This window comes from Panthera leo, chromosome C1, assembly GCF_018350215.1.
Source record: "Panthera leo isolate Ple1 chromosome C1, P.leo_Ple1_pat1.1, whole genome shotgun sequence".
Classification (NCBI taxonomy): domain Eukaryota; kingdom Metazoa; phylum Chordata; class Mammalia; order Carnivora; family Felidae; genus Panthera; species Panthera leo.
The window spans coordinates 153,553,424-153,576,617 of NC_056686.1; the positions used below are offsets into that span (position 1 = coordinate 153,553,424).

The 23,194-nt window shown below is 36.4% G+C and overlaps 1 protein-coding gene across 7 annotated transcripts in view; it reads left to right on the plus strand.

Moving 5' to 3' along the window:
- Window positions 1-437: 437 nt before the first annotated feature.
- Window positions 438-23,194, plus strand: part of LOC122227843 (sodium channel protein type 2 subunit alpha) — an 84,829-nt gene continuing 62,072 nt past the window's right edge. For 3 of the 7 annotated variants that reach the window (XM_042952569.1, XM_042952567.1, XM_042952572.1), the window contains exons 1-10: window positions 438-786; window positions 1,708-1,826; window positions 13,239-13,328; window positions 14,092-14,220; window positions 14,790-14,881; window positions 15,760-16,032; window positions 18,926-18,989; window positions 21,004-21,145; window positions 21,261-21,467; window positions 22,837-23,124. In XM_042952569.1, coding sequence (XP_042808503.1) covers window positions 520-786; window positions 1,708-1,826; window positions 13,239-13,328; window positions 14,092-14,220; window positions 14,790-14,881; window positions 15,760-16,032; window positions 18,926-18,989; window positions 21,004-21,145; window positions 21,261-21,467; window positions 22,837-23,124 — 1,671 coding nt within the window. In that variant the 5' untranslated portion in view covers window positions 438-519. Of the gene's footprint in view, window positions 787-1,707; window positions 1,827-13,238; window positions 13,329-14,091; window positions 14,221-14,603; window positions 14,696-14,789; window positions 14,882-15,759; window positions 16,033-18,925; window positions 18,990-21,003; window positions 21,146-21,260; window positions 21,468-22,836; window positions 23,125-23,194 lie in introns of all 7 variants that reach the window. The other 4 variants (XM_042952568.1, XM_042952573.1, XM_042952570.1 and 1 more) reach the window with 2 other exon arrangements.

Below are 23,194 nucleotides of genomic sequence, written 5' to 3' on the forward strand. Positions count from 1 at the left end.
ATACATGCAAGATCCTTGCATAGCCCAGGTTCTATAATTTTGGGTGATTATTCATCTGTTGTTTTGGATCTCTGATATTCTTTTTTCAGAAAGGATGCTGAAAAAGATGGCTGCCAAAATATTCACACAAGTGAAACAGCAAGCACAAACCAGTATCCTCCATTTCTGAGCTCGAAATTGGATATTTTCACTTAAAACATTTTGGGAGTGGGAGACTAGATTACCTCATAGACATCTACTGGGTGTGGAAGACAGATCTCCATGCAAGCAAATGAATGCGTGCATGAGAATCCCCTGAATGCCAAATACAGCTTCCTTAGTAAATATTACAGATAGATTGGTTTATATATTTTATCTCTGTATCATGTAATTGTCACAGTTACCTTTTATCCTAATGACTGTTGCTTCTCTCTCTCTCTGTCTCTCTCTGTCTCTCTCTCTCTGTCTCTCTCTCTCTCGTTTCCATAGCACTTTCTTATGCAAGGAGCTAAACAGTGATTAAAGGAGCAGGATGAAAAGATGGCACAGTCAGTGCTGGTACCACCAGGACCTGACAGCTTCCGCTTCTTTACCAGGGAATCCCTTGCTGCTATTGAACAACGCATTGCAGAAGAGAAAGCTAAGAGACCCAAACAAGAGCGTAAGGATGAGGATGATGAAAATGGCCCAAAGCCAAACAGTGACTTGGAAGCAGGGAAATCTCTGCCATTTATTTATGGAGACATCCCTCCAGAGATGGTGTCAGAGCCCTTGGAGGACCTGGACCCATACTATATCAATAAGAAAGTGAGTTTTTAGACACCTTGTCTTTACTTCCCCCACTTCCTAACTGGTTCTGGGCTAGTCACACAGATGTCTGGTAAAGAATGATGTGCCTCTTCCCCTCTGCCTGAAGTGTCACTAGGATGCTGAGTGGGCTTGAGCATGTAATGGACCCATTATCCTACAAGTCTTTTGGAAGCACTCATCTGAACCTACATTCCCGGGACAAACAGAACTAAAGAAGCATCATGTAGTTGATAACTGAGGAAGGGCAAAAAGTCTATTCAGCTTAGGGTACGATGAAGCAAAAAGTGAAAACAAGGGTTGTATTGTATTATATTATATTATATTATATTATATTATATTATATTATATTACATTATATTATATTAATTTCCAGGAGCAGTATCTAAATTCATTTTTACAATCTCAACCTCTAAGTAAGTTATTTTGGTCATCAGCAGGATTATGCCTTCATACCAAAGACTTTGCCCTTCCCATGGCTCTCTGCAGAAGAAATAATAGTAGGTGACTTAAGTACCCCCAAAAGAATCTCATCCAAAAACACACCTGGAAAACTCTGAAGTTTTCATGAAAATTGTTATCAAAATCAAGAAGTAATCAAAGCCCCATTTTCATGCTTTTTGTGAATTATAAATATGGTTTTAAAATACTGCTATCAAAACTTGATAAGGATGCTAAGAATTCCTATGGCATCGACTACATTTTTTTTTCTCTTTTAAATGCTCAGGTCACTTACAAATTTAGGAAAGTTAATAGTGCTCAGAAAAAGCACCTATCATCGTGTTGCATGTTGATAGTGTATTACTATAGTATTTTATAATGCAAAATTTTAAATAATGGTCTCACCTTTTTCTTTAAATGTTCTTAATTTTAATATTAAGATCCTAAATTCTGCCTTATATGTTGTGTTTTCTTTTTCAGACATTTATAGTATTGAATAAAGGGAAAGCAATCTCTCGATTCAGTGCCACTCCTGCCCTGTACATTTTAACTCCCTTCAACCCTATTAGAAAACTAGCTATTAAGATTTTGGTACATTCATATCCTTTTTCAAACAGTTGCTTAATATGATTTTGTTCTTTGAATTATTGAGCTGGGAATCTTTTTTTCAAATATGTGTGGTTGGCAACATGATGTGCTCTTTTTTTCTTTCCTCTTACTCAACAGTTAGCATATTGCAAATGGGATCATAGGTAAGTGAACCTGTTTTCCTCATCTTCTTGAAGTTCGCCTCTCCCCAACTTACTACATCTTTCTTCTCTACTCCTCTGTGTCCTTCTAAATTACTTGTTACATCCAAGACTTCTTCATTAATGTTGATCATGTTTCAAGGCTCTCATTTTATAAGTCTTCATATTTTACAATGGTAGGCAATGGGTAACCTCCATGAGCTAATTTTCCTTACTGCTTTCACATTTGGAAACTATATACATAATCTGAATGGAACAATTTTATATCTTTTTGGTCTGAGTTGTACTACTTTCTGCTTTTTATTTCAGCACTTGAAAACTTTGAGTTAGTAAATGTTTATAATTGTAACTGTATACACACTGGCCTTTCAAATATATCTCCAAAAATTTTCCCCAACAGCATCCCACTGATTTTCTTTTTTCTTTCTTTCTTTCCTTTCCTTTCCTTTTTTTCCCTTCCCTTTATTTCTTCTTTCTTTCTTTCTTTCTTTCTTTCTTTCTTTCTTTCTTTCTTTTTTTCTTTTTCTCACTTGCTGCCGTGTTTTATTCAAGTCACATGTCCTGCTACAATTTTATCTCTCCAAAGGCTTAATGCCTGTCAACCCATATACATCCTCATTTTATTCTTCATTCTCCTTATTGAAGTCACTACTTCCTAGAAATGAGATTGATGACACCTTTGTGGGAGATGGTAATATGAAGTTAAATAGAGTAGTTGTGAATGAGAGGTTTTATTTTAGGTGAGGGATAGTGGTCTGACTGATAGCCAGCCCTGAGAAAACCAAGGAAGCAAAGGTTTGGAAGACTGGGGCTATGCCAGGCAGGGACTTTTACCGGAAGAACACTTAAACCTTGGGATGAGGATTGATACACATCAGGAACCAGAGGTAAGATTCCTGAAAGGGAAACTGAAATCTAAGCAGAGTCTCAGAGCAACTTTTAATGTTATTTCTTCTTTAGAAAGAGTCCATGACATGATAAGGCTTTCGATGTGAAAGCTCGCTGCCCCCAGTAGGCTGAGAAAATGTTTGAAATAGATAAGGTAAGGAATTCTGAAGATGGGATAAACTTGGTACAGGAAACTCGTTTCAGTTCTGGGTGGGAGGGCTGTAAATCATGTCCTGGGACTTGACTGGCAGTGTGGTAAATGATGTTTTCAGAAGCACAGCATTTTAGAATTTAGTCTCCTTTTAACATCTAGTTCATTCCCCTTCTTCCCCTATGTCCTTTGCATAGACATCAACATATTTTAATTTGAAAAGCTTTAAGACTTAATACTTTTTTTGTGAATTATCTAAAGCAATATTTCCTTACTTCTGTTTTTCAAGAACCCAATGGTATGGGGGATAAAGATCTATGAGTTAGCATTAGAAATGAATAAAAAGGGGTGCCTGGGTGACTCAATCATTTAAGTGTCCAACTTCAGCTCAGGTCATGATTTCATGATTTGTGAGTTTGAGCCCCACGTTGGGCTCTACATTGGCAGTATGGAGTCTGCTTCAGATTCTCTGTCACCCTCTCTCTCTGCCCGTCCCCTGCTCATGCATTCTCTCTCTCAAAACTAAATAAATAAACATTAAAAAAAAGAAATTAATAATAAAGTTACTATTAGATTTGGGTCTCCTGAATTATAAGCCATGGTCTATTATTATGTTTTGGGTATTTGTAATCTTTGCACTAAATAAATCTTTCCATAAATTATTTATTATATTTTTAAATAACGATATGCCCTTTATATAAACATTTTTATATGAAATTATGTGAAAACTCAAACTTATGTCCAATGCTGTGTTAAAACTAGATACTGGGAGAATAAGTGTTGAATAAATAAGTGACTCATGAAGCAGAGGTTGGAGAATTATATGCAAAACAAGTAACAAAATGGAGGGTTTGAATAGATGAGAAAAAAATTGATTTTGTCCTGAATCTGAGTGAGGAGACAGAATTAAGAAAGCCCAATATTAAAGAAAAAAATCAGTTTTTGTTTTAAACATTTTGTGTGGAGATCATGTATTTCTTTGAAAATGTCATGAAAGCCATCATCTAACTCCAAAAACTTCTATGAAGTTAGGGAACCCATGAGTCCTAATTTAAGACCCTTTGAGAAAAGAGACTCCTGGTGGTAGAGGACAAGGGCAGTTATAGAAGTTTCAATCAGGAAAAAGAAAAAAGAAAAAAAAGAAATTTCAATCAGAGAATCTGGGCATTGAGGACATAGATTATAGTGGGGGCTCTCTGGCTCTCTGGGAATCAAGACACAACTTGAATTTGAGGGTTTGCACCGGCTTCCTTGAAGAAACAAAACCCCGGGGCAGAGTTGTTCAGAGGACTGCAGTGATGTGAATTGCAATGTGAAGGTAGCCAGGTAAATTTATGAGATTTGCTAAAGTGAACGATAAGAAGCTTATAAATGGCTGATAAGCCACAAATGTCTTCCAATGTAGAAAAAGGTAGACTCTTTAAAATCTCTAATTACCTGAATAAAAATACTATGTTTCACATATCTCATCTTGGAGTACAGATAGAAGAAAAGAAAAGGCAAGTGTACTAATAGTCTAAGATAAATTCTTCAGTCTTTTGATGACAGTGACATACTTGATAGGGAAGCCTAGTAAACTTTGATGTGTATTATACTGTAGCGTTTTCAAGTGATTCAGTTAGTGATTTTGTCTTTTATTCTTCACAACAGAAACCCTATGCTCAAATCCTGGTTTTCTGACTTCAAGCACATGCTTTTTGCTGTAAGGTAAAAATGCTTGGAGATGGTGATGGTGGGTTTGGGCACAGTTAAGAGGTCATTTGTGTATTTATTATCATTAACTTCTAAACAAGAAAGTGCCCATTCACAATAAAGAAAATTGTATTTTGAGCCTAGACTAATATCTCTATTTCTGAAGAAAATCCTGTCTTGTTTCTTAAAGAGCTGTTATCTTCATTAGAAGCTGTTGCATATCAAATTAGCTTTGTTTCTTGACTTTGGCAGAATGAGAAGTTATACTTATGCTTACTATATTTGCGCCAGGGTGTATTTTGAAAACTGAAAATGTTTTTGATATGCCTAATATCTTGTTTTGATAGTTAAATAAAATATGGTTATAGTTTCTAGATCATAAACACGTTTTCAAAAATCCATATTCTTAAAATTCTTGTCAGAAATGTGTTTCATGTTAGTTTTTATTATTTTAGCTATGTATGCTTATTCCTTTTATTTTTCATTTGTTACTCATTTGTTTGTTCATTTGAAAATATTTTTTAAGTACCTACTATATGGCAGGTGTTCTTCTAGGCATTGGGATGCAATACTGAACAAAACCAAGTTCCTACGTTAGTGTAGTTACATTTGTGTATATGTGTGTGTTTGAGAGCTAGATCATATGTCAGCTAGTGATAAGTGATATTAAGAAAAATAAAGCTGTATAGAAAGAGAAGAATGGAAAGGTACTGTTTTAGATCATATGACCAGGGAAGTCCTCTCTAAAAATAGAGCATCTGAGTAGAGATTCAAAGGAAGGGAGACAGTGAGACATGGAAATGTAGGGGAAAGGTAAGTGTAAGGAGAATAGCAAATATTAAGGCCAAGTATGAAGGTAGAAATGCACCTGGTATGTTCAAGAATCATCAAGGAGTCCAGAGTGGCTGGGACAGAGTGGGAAAGGCAGGGCGGAGTAGGAGACGAAGTCAGCGTGAGTGGAGGGCAGGAGCTGCAGCTGTAGAACATGATGAGAACACCAACTTCACTTTGAAGGAGATGCAGAGTGATGGCTGAAGGATTTCCAGCAGAAGAATATCATGATCTGACTCACATTTTATAAATACCACTCTAGCTGCTGCATGGAGAACAGACTACGTGGAGGGAAAGAAGACAGATCGGGGGCCTCCTGCCATGATGAAGGCAAGGGATGCTGGTGGCTTAGTCTATGGTAGAAACCATGAGGGTAGCAGAATGGCATCAAACTTGGATGTGTTTTTCAGAAGGGCTCACAACAGGATTTTCTGAGTAGTTGGATTAGATTTGAATATATTTTTGAGATGGCTATTAGTCAGTGGAGGAGTTGAGTACATAGATGGATATGGAAGTCTGGAGTTCAGAAGAGGGCTGGGCTGGAGATAAAACTGCAGGAGACAGCAGTATTCAGATGGTATGTAAAGTCATGACAGCGACCTGTGACACTCCAAATCACACAGCTAGTGTAGACTGCTGGTGATTCACACAGAGTAAGAAAATGAAAAATAGCTGTCGGTATCAGAAAACCTGGATTCAGACCCCGCCTCTGAAATTTACCTATTGCTTTATGACCTTGGGCCAAGTTATTACAACTGTTTTGAATCTCAGTTTCTCAATGTATAAAATTGTAATCAAAATTTATACATTAATGCTAATAAAATATATGATAAGTACCTGGCCTCATGACGAGCACATAGTAGGTACTTGATGTGTGGTTGCTATGATAGCTATTTTGGTTGCAGTAGCTACCATCCAAGCAGTAACTACTGCAAGATTAGTAAGTAAAGGAAAACTCTCATACTGCCTAAAGAATTCCACAAAGAATACTGTATAAATCACTGCTCGCTCCCAGCTTCGTTTTGCAAACAAAATGTTCACATAGCACCAGAGTTTGGAGCTGTCAGTGACAAAAACACAATCTGATTGGTTTCAACCTTCTCATTTTGCAGACAATTTAATTGAGTCCCCAGGCACATTTGCTCCCTTTCTAAGCCTATCTTTTATAGCAGTGGCAGAGCTAAAACTTCAGACCAGGTCTTCTGACTCTCAGCCGGGTGCCCTTTGCATTTTCCACCTAACAGAAGACTCTCAGGTATAACGTACTAGATTCATTGCCAATATTGCTGTCTGTATGCATTTCAAAGGTTATTCTCAGTGGCTAATTCATTAACTAACAAGTAGACTTTTCAGCTCATTCAAAAATTATATGCTCTTTATGTAGAAATAAAAAATGTTATGGTTTTCCATGCAAAGAACTAGGTAGGTCTGTAGGAGAGGAGGGGAGGAAACTTATGATTTCCATTTCCCCTGCTTGTGATGCTCAAAAGTTACCACCCATTATCACATAGTTAAGGAGATGGTTAATCATAGAATGAAACAAATCAAGAGTTAAAAGTATATATGTGACATTTTGTCAATATTTCTGCTGGGCTAGAAATATGCACTGATATGTAGAAAGAGGCCTCTCCTACTCTGCTCTGAATTTTCCACTTTTATGTTAAAAAAAAAAAAAGAAAACAAAACAAAACTCTGACATCAAATTGTTTTCTCCCTCTAGTTTAGAGTTAAACATTCCTCTGCAACTTCTCCAGATATTATATAACATTACAAAGTCCCTGAACAGACTCACAAACAATGTCTTTCCCTTCTTTAAGAATAACAACAACAACAAAAAGCAAAAAAAAAAAAAAAAAAAAATGGGTCGCCTGGGTGGCTCAGTCAGTTAAGCATCCGACTTCAGCTCAGGTCATGATCCCACTGCTCATGGGTTTGAGCCCCACATCTGGCTCTATGCTTGCAGCTTGGAGCCTGGGGCCTGCTTCAGATTCTGTCTCTGTCTCTCTGCCCCTCCCCCACTCAAGCGCGCGCGCGCGCGCTCTCTCTCTGTCTCTCTTTCTCTCTTTCTCAAATATCAATTTAAAAAAACACTAAAAGAGGAATAATAAAATGATTTAATAAAAAATGATTACTAGTAATAAAAATAATTGTATCTTCTAAGGGAAGTATTAAGACTATATTTATGTAAGAAAACTGATCTTCACAGAATTAACTTGCTGGAACCCATGTGCTTGGTAAAGGAAGCATCTGGTCCATCTTTCATTGCTTTAAAGCTCATGTTACTCCATCCTATCTACACGGAACTGAGGGTAGCGATGTCAGTATTTTAAATATTCAGGTTCTATGTCAAAGGCTACATAAGCCATCTTCAGTAGAGACTTGAAGTTTCATTTAATCATATACACACAGAAAATATTTTACATTTGCCAACTGACAGGTTAATATCAATCAAATCAAAGGTTAACACATTTTCATCAAGGTATAAATAAATTAATAAAGGGGCGCCTGGGTGGCTCAGTCAGTTAAGCATCTGACTTGAGCTCAGATCACGATCTTGAGGTTCATGAGATCCAGCCCCACATCGGGCTCTGTGCTGACAGCTAGGAGCCTGGAGCCTGCTTCAGATTCTGTGTCCCCCTCTCTCTTTGCCCCTCCCACGCTCACGCTCTGTCTCTCTCTCTCTCTGTCAAAAATAAATAAACATTAAAAAATTTTTTTAAATAATAAATTAATAGATGTAAAAGATCCTTTTTTCCTGAAATTATATAAGGTTAGTCTGCTTCCATTTTATTTTACATTCCAAAGCTCTTAAGGAAATATTGTTTTGGGATACATTGTTGTTTTGAAAAATATACTCTAGTTGATGTCTTGGCCTGTATATTTAGAAAATAATACAAGATTTACAGGTTTTGTTACTAGTTCTTGCCCCTTGAAATCCCCCTTGATGTGGAGTTTCTATACTTTTTCGATGTGTGGTATCACCAATGCAAAACCCATACCTACATTTTTTTCGTATCTGTATATTTGTTATGATTATCTGAAACCCTACAAAAAGTCACTCACCAAATTCCAAGAATTTTAAAAGTATGTGACTGATAAAATTAGTCCACAGTGATTTTTTAAAATTGATGAGTAATGACACACCCTATTTAGAGATACCTATTAAATCAAAAGCAGAAAACCTAAATCTAGTTATCTTTTATTTTGTTTTAAAAGCAAAATAGTTTACGGGGCGCCTGGGTGGCTTTTTCGGTTAAGCGTCCGACTTCGGCTCAGGTCATGATCTCACGGTCCATGAGTTCAAGCCCCGCGTCGGGCTCTGTGCTGCCAGCTCAGAGCCTGGAGCCTGTTTCAGATTCTGTGTCTCCCTCTCTCTCTGCCCCTCCCCTGTTCATGCTCTGTCTCTCTCTGTCTCAAAAATAAATAAACGTTAAAAAAAATTTTTTTTAAAGCAAAATAGTTTTATTTCCTTTCCTTAGTGTCTCTCAGGATCTCTAATTTAAATGTATTTCTTATTATTAAAAGGATAGTCAGGTAATGTGGAAAATTCCTGTTTGAGTATATGCTTTATTAATTGTGACTTATGGGACAATAATCATTTCTATTATTTGTTAATATTGAAATATATATTTTACTTCATTATTTAACTAAATTCTACCATTTTAAAGAGTAAATAGGGGCACCTGGGTGGCTCACCTGGTTAAGCATCTGACTCTTGGTTTTGGCTCAGGTCATAATCTCATGGGTCATGGGTTCAAGCCCCACACTGGACTTTGCACTGGCAGTGAGGATCCTGCTTGGGATTCCCTCTCTCTCTCCCTCTCTGCCCCTCCCTCACTCATTCACCCTTTCTCTCTCAATAAATAAATAAATAAACTTTTAAAAAAAAGTGAATCTTGCTTAGCTTAAAAAAAAGGGTACATATTTTTTAAGGGTCATAAAACCATGGCTCAGGTTATTATGTGACATAAATACCACGAGGCTGTTAATTTCTACCTTATGTTTGCCTTCTGTCCTCTCTTTCAAAAAACAAAGTGTAGAGACTTTTGTACTCAATATATTTGAAGACAGATTTCATGCTGTATTTTTATCCCATGTCAATCAATACATCATCAAAAATCATTAGAAAGGAAAACTGTTATTCCGTTTAGTAATAAATGAGTTGCAAAATTTATTTCATTCAATAGTCAACTGACTGTGCAAAATGGCAAGCATATAGTGGCGAACAGTACAGACATGGTATCTGCCCTCCCAAAACTGACAATGTAGTAGAAGAAAAGACCAGCATTAAAATTAGTCATTGCAAGACTAGTAAAAGATGCTACAGGGATATACAACTGGTAGGCCTAAACAGGTGAGGTACTATGGTGAATAAATTTCTACCAAAAATCATTTTTAAAATGAGTACTGAAGAACAAGTATGAGTTGGCTATAGTGCGGGAGAGAACATTTCCTGGCAGAAGAGGTGGCGTTTGCAAAGACCCTTCTTTGAGAATGAGAATATTACATTAGATGATCTAAAACAATTACAGTAATACAGGACTGGGCAGAGTGAAATCAAGAGCAAAGAATACAGGGGCACCTGGGTAGCTCGGTCAGTTAAGTGTCCAACTCTCGATTTCGGCTCCGGTCATGATCTCACCATTTGTGAGATCAAGCCTCATGTCCGGCTCTTTGCTGACAGGCAGGACCAGCTTGGGATTCTGTCTCTCCCTCTTGCTCTGCCCCTCCCCAATGTGCATGTGCACAGGCTTTCTCTCTCCCTCAAAATAAATAAACATTTTTTAAAAAGAGTAAAGAATACAAAATTAGAGGAATAGACAAGGGCTGGACCTTCTAGAACCTAGACTGTGTTAAAACATTTGATCATCATCCCAAGAATAGTGGAAAGCTATTAAAATTATCTGAATTGCATTTACATGGGTCATTTTGGCACAGTGTGCAGAATGGATTAAAAGGAACTAAACGTGGGTTCAGAGAGACTAGTTTGGAGGAAACTGCAGTAATCTCAGTCACACTTGGTGGGCACTTGACTTTGTAGTGATATGGGGATGCAAAAGTGCACTGAATTCAGTGATAGCAGATAGAGTTGATGGTATTTGGTACTAAATTGGATGTAGAGGTCTAGGGAGAGAGAAGAATCCAAGATTGTTTCTAGGTTCTGGCTAGATCATGGGATATTTTATAAGATGCAGGGAATCAAAGGTGCAGTCCTGGGTGGGGTGGTGGAGGGGGAAAGGCACTATGAAAAGATATTTTTAGTCCAGTTTTAGAACTCAAAATCTTGTAAATGATTTTGAAATATTAATGAGATATGCAGTGCGGATGTCATTTGAACACTTGGTTGTGTAGAGTTCGGAAGAAAGGCCTAAACTGGAGAGAAACAGTTGAGACGGTGTGTACATAAATGGCCCTTGAAGCTCTGTGGGTTGATGAACTCTACTAGGATGAATAAAGGAGAGGGGAGAAATGGCCCAAGATACCGTCTCCTTTTCAAAAGGAAATTGCGACATTTCAAAGGATACAAAGAAATTGTTGCCCTTGAGGCCTAAGGAAACCAGAGGATTAGGACCTCATGAAAGAGAAGGGAAGAAAACATGAAAAAGGTAAGAATCTTCCTTGCTGAATACTGCGGAGAGAGCAAATCAAATAAGAACTCAAAATTGCCCTTTTGTTTTTAGTGGCAAAACATGCAGAGTCTGCCATCTTTAGAAAGAAAAGCTAGTCAGCTAAGAATAATATGGATGCATGAGGGGGAAAAAAGATAAACTGCTTTTTCAAGAAGTTTGGCTGTGAGATCCAGAAAAGTTAAGGCTGTGAGTAGTTAAAAGAGATTTGGGATTACAAGAAAGTCTGCCCTCCCCCAAGACAAGAGAGGCTCAAGCAAGTTTATGTTGGTAAGAAGCCCCCACTAGTGTGGGAGATAATGAAGGTAAGAGAAAAGATGAGAGATTTCTGAAGTATTCTGTAAAGGAAGATGTCCAGAGTATGAGTGGGGGGAATTGAAAACATTCCCTGTTGAAACAGGAAGGAAGAAAGGGTAAGTCCAAAAACCTCCAGAGTTTATCAACTCAGGGGTGGAAAGTAGAGATATGGCAGTCTATCTTTTCTCTCAGTGAAGTCAGAGATAAGGACATCAGCTTCAGGTGGGGAGGGAAGGATGAGGGCTGGAGGTCAGAGGGGATTGGAGAATGTTTGAATTGGAGAATGAATGAAATGAAATTGTCTTTGCAGAGGGTAGGAGATGGAGCTAAGTGGAGAAATGCAGGACTGTGTAGAGGACTGTTGAGGTTCAGAATCATGCATTGAGAATGGTGCCGATCTGCCAAAGGGAGTTATTTTCTCTAGTAGAACCTTGCAGGCCAGCAGACACAGAAGGTCTTCTGGCTGTATATACTAATAGCGAATCATCTTAAATTTTATCTTATTTTTTGTTTATTTTTAGCAATTAAGGAACAATAGGTTTCTTCGAGATGGTTGTAGTGCCCTCACGTGGCTGATCAACATCGTTCACTTAGGACTGTTTGCATGTGGATGCATTTGAACAAGCTGAGAATTAAGCATGCGCCTTATATCACTGTTAGTAAAAGCAAAAAATGAATTCTTGCTTTGACTAAAGGCAGTTGTAGGTGCAAAGAAACTTCCATTATAGATTAATGCAACATTGACTACTCATTGGCGCATTTTACTGCACTTAAAATCATGTTACTATTTTGTTATGTGTCAGTAATGTGAAAATGTATAATAAAAATTACAAGTAATTAGGGTTACGAATAGCATTTATTCAGTCTCGGGGATTTTTATCACTGTGTTTAAGTTTACATCAATAAAGGCTGTTGTTTTGCATAATTACAACTGAATCTTTCTTGTGCTTTTTATTATATATGAAAGTCATTTTAATTGATTACTGAATATTTTCGCATAGTTTTTGTTGTTGTTTTTCAGTGTAAAGGAAAGTGAAAGGCATTGGCTATGTCTACAAAGGCCAAGTGGGTACAGTGACACAAACCAGATGTTATAAGTAGTGTTCTCTATGATTCAGGAAGTTAGGAAAGTAATTTATTGAGCACATTAAGTGTAGGAGCTTTTGCATATTTTAACTAATCCTCATAGCAATCCTGTGAAATGGTTATTTTTTCTCACTTTTATAGAGAATTGAACCAACTATTAGGTTCAATAAGTCATTTGGCCACAATTACAAACCCAAGAAATGCCATCACTAATACCAGCCACCTTTTCTTACTGTTCAGAATTTTATGAGCACTTATACCCTCCACTCAGAAAGGATCTTATTAAAGGCATTCTGCCAAAATGATCCTTTTAATGGAATTATAATGCATTTAATTCATCACTTAAATTCTTTTGTTGAATTTTTGTCAGGATTTACAGACATGCTGAACTTGCAGTTCAGTTGTTGAGTCTGTCATTTAAAAAAAACTTAAATTGATAAATTATTTACCGGTGAACCCAAATCTTTATTCTCAATTATTAAAAACACCTAAATGGCCTCAAAATAGTTGATGAATTGGCCTGACATGGCCTAAATATGTGGTTGTTGAATTACAGAAATGGAAAAGATGAACTGAAGAATAAAATAATAAGAGCATAAAAGTTCTAAACTTCATGGTGTAAAAGGCAAGGTGGGGCATAAGAGTGAGATTTCCCATTGATCTTTGTCTTCCTTGACAATACTCTTCTACTTTATTCAATGTGCTCATTATGTGCACCATTCTTACCAACTGTGTATTTATGACCATGAGTAACCCTCCAGACTGGACAAAGAATGTGGAGTAAGTAGAAAATAAAAAATATTTTTCAGTATTGTCAACCCTTGTATTTTAAATTACTATCTTGAGACCCCATCATTTTCTTTAGCAAATCATACTAGCTACTCCTAACCAGACAAGTTTAAACAATGATTCAAAGTTCATTTCAACCACTGATTTCCCATAGGGCAAAGCTTGCAGTGGCTCATTCATTAGCTCAAATTACTACACTTGTTCAACTGCCAATATTTGCAGCCCTTTATCTTCCTTGTGAGTCTCATACCCTTCTGAATATCATCAGTGATTACTAATATCCAATGGTAAAAATTATGCCTAGTTTGTATGTTCTTTTTGTCATGGCTATCACTTTTCTATGTTTTATCAGTATATATGTCATGGCTCTAAATGATGCATATTTTATGAAATGCAGTGCTTCATTAATTTGGGGGTTAATACCTATTTGCTTAAATCAGACTCAAAGCTAGAGTATTTCAGGTACCGTCCTATAGAACCATATTATTTGGGGAAGAAAAGAAGCATATTATTTGGGCCCTCAAATTAGTTCATGTAGCAAATACAATACTTATTTACTTATAGTCAATGAGAATGTCTCTCAGAATGTAATGTTTCTTTTGCCTTAAACTCTACTTAAGCTTCTTACATCATTGGGAGACTAGTATAGACCCGTCTGAAAGCTTCTAATTTTTTTTTGTTAAGTTTCCTTTAAAACATGTACATGTAAATTACATACTAGATCTTTAATGTGGGCTTGGCTATTTCCTCTCAGGTACACCTTTACAGGAATTTATACTTTTGAATCACTTATAAAAATACTTGCAAGGGGCTTTTGTTTAGAAGATTTCACATTTCTGCGGGATCCATGGAATTGGTTGGATTTCACAGTCATTACTTTTGCGTAAGTATCTTAATACATTTTCCATCCTGGAATAATAAATCACTGATGGGAGCCCATGCTGTATTTCTCCTTGGTGGCTTCCATTGACAGATCAAGCATTTTTCTTAGTTATCATGGGAATTTAGAATATTTTTCTTCTAATCAATTATGCACTTTGGAGAAATTAGGAATCTAGTAGTAAATTATCTAACTTTGGATTCAGTTTGCACTGTAGAGTAATAAAATTTCCGAAGTAACATAGACTATGATTGAAGACAACACCCTTTTTCTCTTAATTGGGAAATCTGATGCCAACACTCATTGAAGTTGAAAAGGTCTTGATGAAAGACCAACATAGACTTAGATTTCCCTAAATTCTGAATAACTCTGATTTAATTCTACAGGTATGTAACAGAATTTGTAAACCTAGGCAATGTTTCAGCTCTTCGAACTTTCAGAGTCTTGAGAGCTTTGAAAACTATTTCTGTAATTCCAGGTAAGAAGAAACTGGTATAAGGTGGTAGGCCCCTTATATCTCCAACTGTTTCTTGTGTTTTGTTATTGTGTTGTGTGTGAACTCCCTATTACAGATATGTGACAGAGTTTGTGGACCTGGGCAATGTCTCAGCGTTGAGAACATTCAGAGTTCTCCGAGCACTGAAAACAATTTCAGTCATTCCAGGTGAGAGCTAGGTTAAACACCGAGGCTGACTTTAGCTGCATTGGCACTACAATCACAGCTTTTGTGCATAGCCTTTTGTTGTCAGATGTTGCAAATCAATATGTAAAAACGCAAGAATCAGGACATCATATTTTGGATGGATTTGATTCTTTGCTTTTTTACTTCTTGCTTTCTTTAAGACCGTTCTAAATCAGCCTTTGAGTTTAACAAGTTTTTGCATGAGGCATTTGCAGTAACAGGCTACATGGTTTGCATCCCGTAACGTCAAGCTTTCCGCATAGAAGCTAAACTATGAGGCATTCAGACTCATGCAAATTTGACCATTTAGGTCCAAAACTGGTGATTATCTTATCTGCAGATAAATGAAAGAGTGAGAGATAGCATGAGTGCTGCATGGGGCTCAGTTTTCAGATGTCTTCCTTTTTTAACCCATATTCCAGCTTGCAGAATTCACAAATATGTAACCTCATAATCCATTGACTTCATGATTTCTTACTACTCTATTCATATAGATTTTTCTAAAATCAATAAGAGGTTAGGGAGTAAGACATCTGCAAATAAAAGCAAAATATTTACACAAGGTTGGTGTTTAAGCATGAATAATAAAATCATTTCTTTTGCTCTGAGGGGTATTTGGAAATACACTTTTGGTTCATTTCCATTCACGGTTTTCTAATGGACATACAAGTTCTGCTTTCATTCATTTTCACCAGCTAGCAGGCTTTTCATGAAAATCTTATTCAATCACAAACATTAAACTAATGTTGTTGGCATTCTGCATGACATTTTTATTTTCCAGGACAAGCTCATGATGTTTTTGTCGGTAAAGTAGCTATTGAATAGTATATTTAAATTCCTCCCTTTGATTTTGTTCATAGGCCTGAAGACCATTGTAGGGGCCCTGATCCAGTCAGTGAAGAAGCTCTCTGATGTAATGATTCTGACCGTGTTCTGTCTGAGCGTGTTTGCACTAATAGGACTACAGCTGTTTATGGGCAACCTGCGGAATAAATGTTTGCAATGGCCCCCAGATAATTCATCCTTTGAAATAAACATCACTTCCTTCTTTAATAACTCATTGGATGGGAATGGTACCACTTTCAATAGGACAGTGAGCATGTTTAACTGGGATGAATACATTGAGGATAAAAGTAAGATATACTTTTAACCATTAAGTTGTTTAGTCCTTTAAATATTAAAAAATACATATAGTAGAAATTGTCTCCATTTTAATGTAAACCAAATGGCTTAACCAATTTAGATAACACATGCAATACAGAAATCAAATGATATTTATGATATGATATGATAATGATATTTTACTGCTATTTTCCCCTTACCTATCTTATCAATCAGTATGATCAAAGTTACCACTCGAAAATGTATCTTTTCCTAAACCAGTGTGGAAAGCAATACAATTTTATGTTGCATAAACAAAAAAATATTGGCTAGGCATTAATCAGGAGTTTTCAGTCACGTGGTAAATAAACCAGTAGTTTGAACTATTCAGTGTATTGTGCTTAAGTGCATTGTTAAGAAGACTGGGGAAAAATAATCTGGCCCTATTCAGTTGACTCATTATATGTATTGCGTGCATATGATATGCATGAAAATAGAGAAGTCACTCACCGAGATGAAAATCTAAATTTTTGTACTCATCAGAAATTTAAGCAACCCCAATCCAGCCATTCGCTTATTGATAATAGGAAAGCATAAACTCAAACCCAACTTCTGTTATTCCAATTTATCCTTTTGGTGTCAGTCATTGTTTTAGAGTTGTTTATCAGTATAGTTTGATTATATTTAGGGATGGACATCAGAATAAACATACGATATCATATACTTCAGTATAATTTCTTATCATTGAAGCTAGCCTCTCTGTCATTTGGATGTCCAAGTCCCTCCCTCTCCATATACAATTAGCTAGCCAATTTCCATTGGTCCTTAGATTATCACTATTCCACTGGGATACTTGTTCTAAGGTATCCTTCATGGTTTTTAGAACCATGTGAAATTTTATCCTTTCCCAAATTATATTCATCTTTTAAGAGTAAATATTCTTATGAAGATTTCTATCACAGAAATTAAGATTCATTGGATAAATAAATAAATAATTTTAAATATTATTTATGGGGTTTCCTATTTATTAATATTATAATAACAGCACAATAACAATATTTGCACATAAATCTTTTCTCTTTTCCTGATTGTTTCCTTCAGATAAACTTCTATTAATAGAATATTGGGAAAGGGGGAGGGCAGGGAAAGGCAGTGTCAAAGGGTATAACCAGATTAAGGCTATGGAGACAGAGTGTCAAATTGCTCTCAGAAGAGATCATACCACTGTACACTCCTTACACAGTGGTCACCTTACTGAACTCCCCTTAATATTGACTGTGACTGTATTTTAAAACTCTTTGGTAGCAAGAAAAGTGTATCTTCTTGTTCCTTAATTTTAATTGCAGTAGAATTTGTAAACTATGTTTATTAGTATCATTAGCAAGTTATATATTTCATAAAATGTGAATTACCTGTTGATTTTTTTACTCAGTTCATCAAGTGATAGTATATTTTGGAGAATTCACATGAATTCTTTCATTTATCAAGCACATTAGCATTTTGTCTTCTTTGGCAAATATAGCTTCTTTTTCATTTTATTACTTGTTTTTGATATTTAAGTGATTTTCACTTCTAGCAATATAGTCATCAAGTTTGTTTTCAGTTTTCTCTACTTAAGTTTAGAAAATGCTTCTTAGTTCAGAGATCGTAAAACTATTCATTTAGGTATTCTGCATGTAAAGCAGCCCCCCATATATTCTACATAAAAAAACACTTACAAAGCTTATATATTAAATTAATGAACTTGTTTTTAAATCTTCAATCTTTAAAAATCTGGAAATATTTTTTGGTACATATTGTGAGGTGAAGTATAAAACGTTTTACGAAACTATGACCCAGCTTTCCCTGCATAATATGTTAGGGTATTCCTTCAACATAGACTTTAAGTAGTCCTAAATACAATAAATTTTTTGTGGGGTACATGTATGTGTTTTAATGTTTCTGTGTTGGTGTGCTTTTGTATGAGAATATGTAAATATGTATGTTTATGTATGTGCATGTTTTATAAGATCATCTTTGCAAATTATTGAGGTTGTATATAGGTATTCCCTAAGAATAGAAATTAGATAGGAGCACCTGGGTGGCTCAGTCGGCTGAGTGTCGCACTTTGGCTGAGGTCATGATCTTGCAGTTCATGAGTTCGAGCCCTGCATGGGGCTTGCTCAAGCTTTCAGGGCATAACCCGCTTCAGATGTTCTGTCCCCCCCGCCCCCCGCCTTGTCCCTTCCCTGCTTGCACTCTCTCTCTCAAAAATAAATAAACATTTTAATTTTTTTAAAAAAAGAATAGAAATTAGATATACTTAGAAAATTATATATCTTCAAAGAAACAAGTTTATTCTGTTCCTTTGAAAGACAGTAATCATGCCAAAATCCAAAACACAATACTTATATAGAGCATCATAGAAAGAAAAAACACCTAAGCCACTTTTCACAGGAAATTAACTTAAAACTGGTAGGAAAAAAAAATGTCTAAATCTATTTTGAGTCCAGGAAAAAAAGTACTTATAAAGTAAAATTTTACTTGCATGGAAGCACTTCAGAACAACAAGGCATCCCTTTCTCTCACTTTTTGTGCCAAACAGGCTTAATTTGGCAACCCTTTTTTTTTAACCATCCCAAGCAATTTGAGTTTATATTTGCAATAAATGCTGATATGAGAATATTATGATAGTTATTCATTCCCCAGCCCCAAATTATTTTTAAACATTTTCTAAACATTTATTTAATTGAAGACTTTGTATTTTGGTATTTGTTTAGTATTCAGTTATTATTGAAATATTTTCATTCAGCCCATATACATATTTATTATTTTATCCATTTCATTATGGTTGAAAAAATTGTAAGGTTTATTACCTAAACACAATGGCTGAAGTGTTTTGAGGGCTTTTTTAATGATTCTTTCAATTCCTCCCTCTTTAAATAGGTCACTTTTATTTTTTGGAAGGGCAAAATGACGCTCTGCTTTGTGGCAACAGCTCGGATGCAGGGTAAGTGATGTTTCATATTGAGTTTCAGTCCACACTGCTCCATCAGCCTCAATAACTTGCCACCTCCCACCCACCCAGCCCTCGCTCACTCCTCATTCAGGGCCCTCCATAAATTCTACTTCACGCTGATTCTCAAAATAGCTGAAATAAGTGTGGATTCTCACCTCCTTCACACACTCATATGTGGCAATTACTTTTCCATACTAGGTCACAGCTAATCTTCCAAATTAGTTAAATGGAAAATTGAAAAAGCAGTACATATGTATTAGAAGATTAAGTTAATGGAATTCATAAGCATGTACTTTTGTAAGTGTGATATTTTTTATATGCTAATGTAGTCTCCATGGCTTCAGATGTAAGATCTCTGAAGATAATGACAGTATCTGAGTCATGGTGAGTGTATGTCGAGCATCTTTTAGCAAAGTGGTTAAGAGCATAGACTGGGAAGTTTGCATGGATTCAAGCCTGACTCCACCAAATAACATACCCTCTCTGTGCCTTAGTTTCTTCATGTGATAAATGGTTAGTATAATAGAATTGCTATGAGAATTAAATGGATTAGTGAATAAATAGTTATTATAGCACTCAATATGTGCTTTTGATTATTATGATTGATGTGTGAATATTTGTTATTAAGAAGTATTGCACTTGGGGGGCGCCTGGGTGGCTCAGTCCGTTGAGCGTCTGACTTCGGCCCAGGTCATGATCCCACGCTTTGTGGGTTGGAGCCCCTCATGAGGCTGTGTGCTGACAGGCTCAGAGCCTGGAGCCTGCTTTCAGATTCTGTGTCTCTCTCTCTCTGCCCCTCTCCCACTCTGTCTCTCTATTTCCCCCAAATAAAAAACATTAAAAAAAATTAAAAAAAAAAAAAGAAGTATTGCCCTTGGAGCTAAAGCCAAGGAAGAGTCAGAGAAATAATTACCTTCCCCTATTTCCCAAGAATTTAGAATCACAAAAGAATTCTAATGTTTTTTCAATGGAAGATGATATTGTGGCTATTCATAATTAATACCTGTAGCAAAATTTCCAATGGCTTTACATTTGGCTCATATAATAAATATTGTGCTGCCTTTATCTCCAAATCCCAGTGATAAGTAAAACAAACTAATTTTAATTCCTTGTCTGTAATACTAAGTGCTTTACATATGATATCTTATTCAATGCTTATATATTTACAAGGCAATTTCTGGGGCACCTGGGTGTCTCAGTCGGTTAAGCGTCCGACTTCGGCTCAGGTCCTGATCTCACGGCTCGTGAGTTCGAGCCCCGCGTCGGGCTCTGTGCTGACAGCTCAGAGCCTGGAGCCTGTTTCAGATTCTGTGTCTCACTCTCTCTCTCTGACCCTCCCCCCGTTCAATGCTCTGTCTCTCTCTGTCTCAAAAGTAAATAAACGTTAAAAAAAATTATTTACAAGGCAATTTCGATTATTAGCCCTTTCTTATAAATGAGGTGCCTGAAGATTAGCAAAGTTAGGAAATTTACCCGAGATCATGTAACCCAGAAGCATCAGGCACAATATTGAGGCCAGGTTTGGCTTAATCATTAAGGACATAACTATGAAATCTTCAATATGCAGAGTCATTCCCTCCTCTCCATGTGCCCTCATCCATCCTTCCATCACCCCTTTTCCCTACTCACACACACACATACACACACACACACACACAGAGTCACTCTGCCTGTAGATATCTTCAGTGAAAATCAATTTTTCCCTGTAGGCTTATTTTCCTGATCATGTCTGTAAGTCCCAGAAGATATTAATCATGATGTGATTGCTTTTATATGGAGACATGGCAAATATAATGACAATTAGGAATCACAGAGTAATCCACAAAGAGTCTTAATATATTCTGTTATTATGTAAATCAGTCCACACAGTAGTGGGTTAAGTGCTGGGTAAGTTGAGAGAAATCCGTTTTCCCTAGTGTCATATAAAATAGATATTGGCGTCTATAAAAACAGGGAAGTCAGCCTGCAGACTTTCAGTCCTGACTTTCTTTTAATCTAATTACAGCCAATGCCCAGAAGGATACATCTGTGTGAAGGCTGGTAGAAACCCCAACTATGGCTATACAAGCTTTGACACCTTTAGTTGGGCTTTCTTGTCCTTATTTCGTCTCATGACTCAAGACTTCTGGGAGAACCTTTACCAACTGGTGAGAACAGATAAAATGATTCTTCTGGGAGGCATGAAATACTGAGATCAAGAGAATTGCTATAAAAGCTGTAACATCTATATAAATTTCATAAATATCTCTTACATTTTTGCAGACACTACGTGCTGCTGGGAAAACATACATGATATTTTTTGTGCTGGTCATTTTCTTGGGCTCATTCTACCTGATAAATTTAATCCTGGCTGTGGTGGCCATGGCCTACGAGGAACAGAATCAGGCAACCCTCGAGGAAGCTGAACAGAAAGAAGCTGAATTTCAACAGATGCTCGAACAGTTAAAAAAGCAACAAGAGGAAGCTCAGGTATAGTTAGCAAGCATAGAGCCCTTTTGTGCTTGTTGATCTCAGTCCTCTGACCACACCGGTGAGGACAATGGCATTTAGTACACAAAATCAGTAGTGGATAAAAGTGACATTTGAAACATGTCATGTGTGTTTGGTGTTAAAAGCCTGTTAGGTTTTTAGGAGATTATTATTTTATGTTGATGATTACTGTCAATCTGATGGCATCAACACATGGAGAATTTATAATTGCTTTGTAGACTTTTTTTTTCTCCCTTGTGACTCCTCATTTGCTCAAGCTCACAAAGTACTTAAACCTACATGCTGTCAATCAAAGCATTTCCTTAATGTTTCTGGGGAAGAGGAATTTGTTCTGGTTACTTCCTCATTAGTGTCACTAGAGGTGGGAAAGGTCAGAAAACCAGAGTCAAGCTGAGAAGATTATTTCCTAGCATCTGAAAAAACAAAGACCTATTTAATATTTATTTTTTATTTGAAGGGTGCTTAATGCAAGTTTATGGATTGCATAAGAAAAATGCTGGTGTATAAATACAGTAAATCACTACATGCTTTGCCTCCTATCCTGTAAAAATAATTTAATTTGGACTTGATAAGACTTCAGAATAAGGCAAGAATTGCTCCGAATTATATTTCCTTGACTTAATGGCATTAGCTAATCCAATTGCCTATTTTTGGATTTTCTTGGATCTTAACTATAGTTACCTTTTAATACTGAGTCTCCTAAATATTTAATAAAGGTCAGATAGATAAAATATACTGGGGTAACAGCAGCAACATAGAATACCATATCTTTCCAAAAACTGTGCTGTTATAATTTAGAAATTCATCAGAGGCCATGATCTGGGATTCCCTTATATATGATCTGTAACGTGCTTTTGTTGTACATTTCTTAGTGAAATACTCAAGTGAGAGAGGGGGGAAATTTTATTAAAATAAAAATATTTGGTTGAACTAAATTCACTAATTTAGAAGGGTGCCAAAAGTGACTGTCAGGTGGAAGTGTGATGGATCAGGTTGAAATAGGAAACCTTTAATTCTTGAATTCTTTCCTTCTTAAAATAGTGGTTAAGTCATAGAAAACTGTGTTATGATAGTTGAACGTCTTGCTCATATTATTGAATAGAGAGCATATGGAGAGGCCAGAGCTTGAAAGTTTCCATCAAAGTCACATGTATCATCTTCCACGTGTCTATTGACTTTAATTCTTTAATTGGTCTACTGACAATGCATTGTTTTCCAACATATGGACCAGAATGGAGAATTGTTTTTCAAGATCGTATTCATGATACTAAAAGTAAATTAAGCAGTAAACATGGATAGAGTTTCGCAAGGTTTGTGTGCAACTACCATTTACCACATGCCCTTCCAGGCAGCAGCTGCGGCAGCATCTGCTGAATCAAGAGAGTTCAGTGGTGCCGGCGGGATAGGCGTTTTCTCAGAGAGTTCTTCAGTAGCATCAAAGTTGAGCTCCAAGAGTGAAAAAGAGCTGAAAAACAGAAGGAAGAAAAAGAAGCAGAAAGAACAGTCTGGAGAAGAAGACAAAGAAGACGGGGTCCGCAAATCGGAATCCGAAGACAGCATAAGAAGAAAAGGTTTCCGTTTTTCCTTAGAAGGAAGCAGGCTGACATATGAAAAGAGGTTTTCTTCTCCACACCAGGTAAAGATATTATTAGCTTACACAAATTGCATTTTCGTAACAAGCCATGTTTTAAAGATACGCCAGCGTT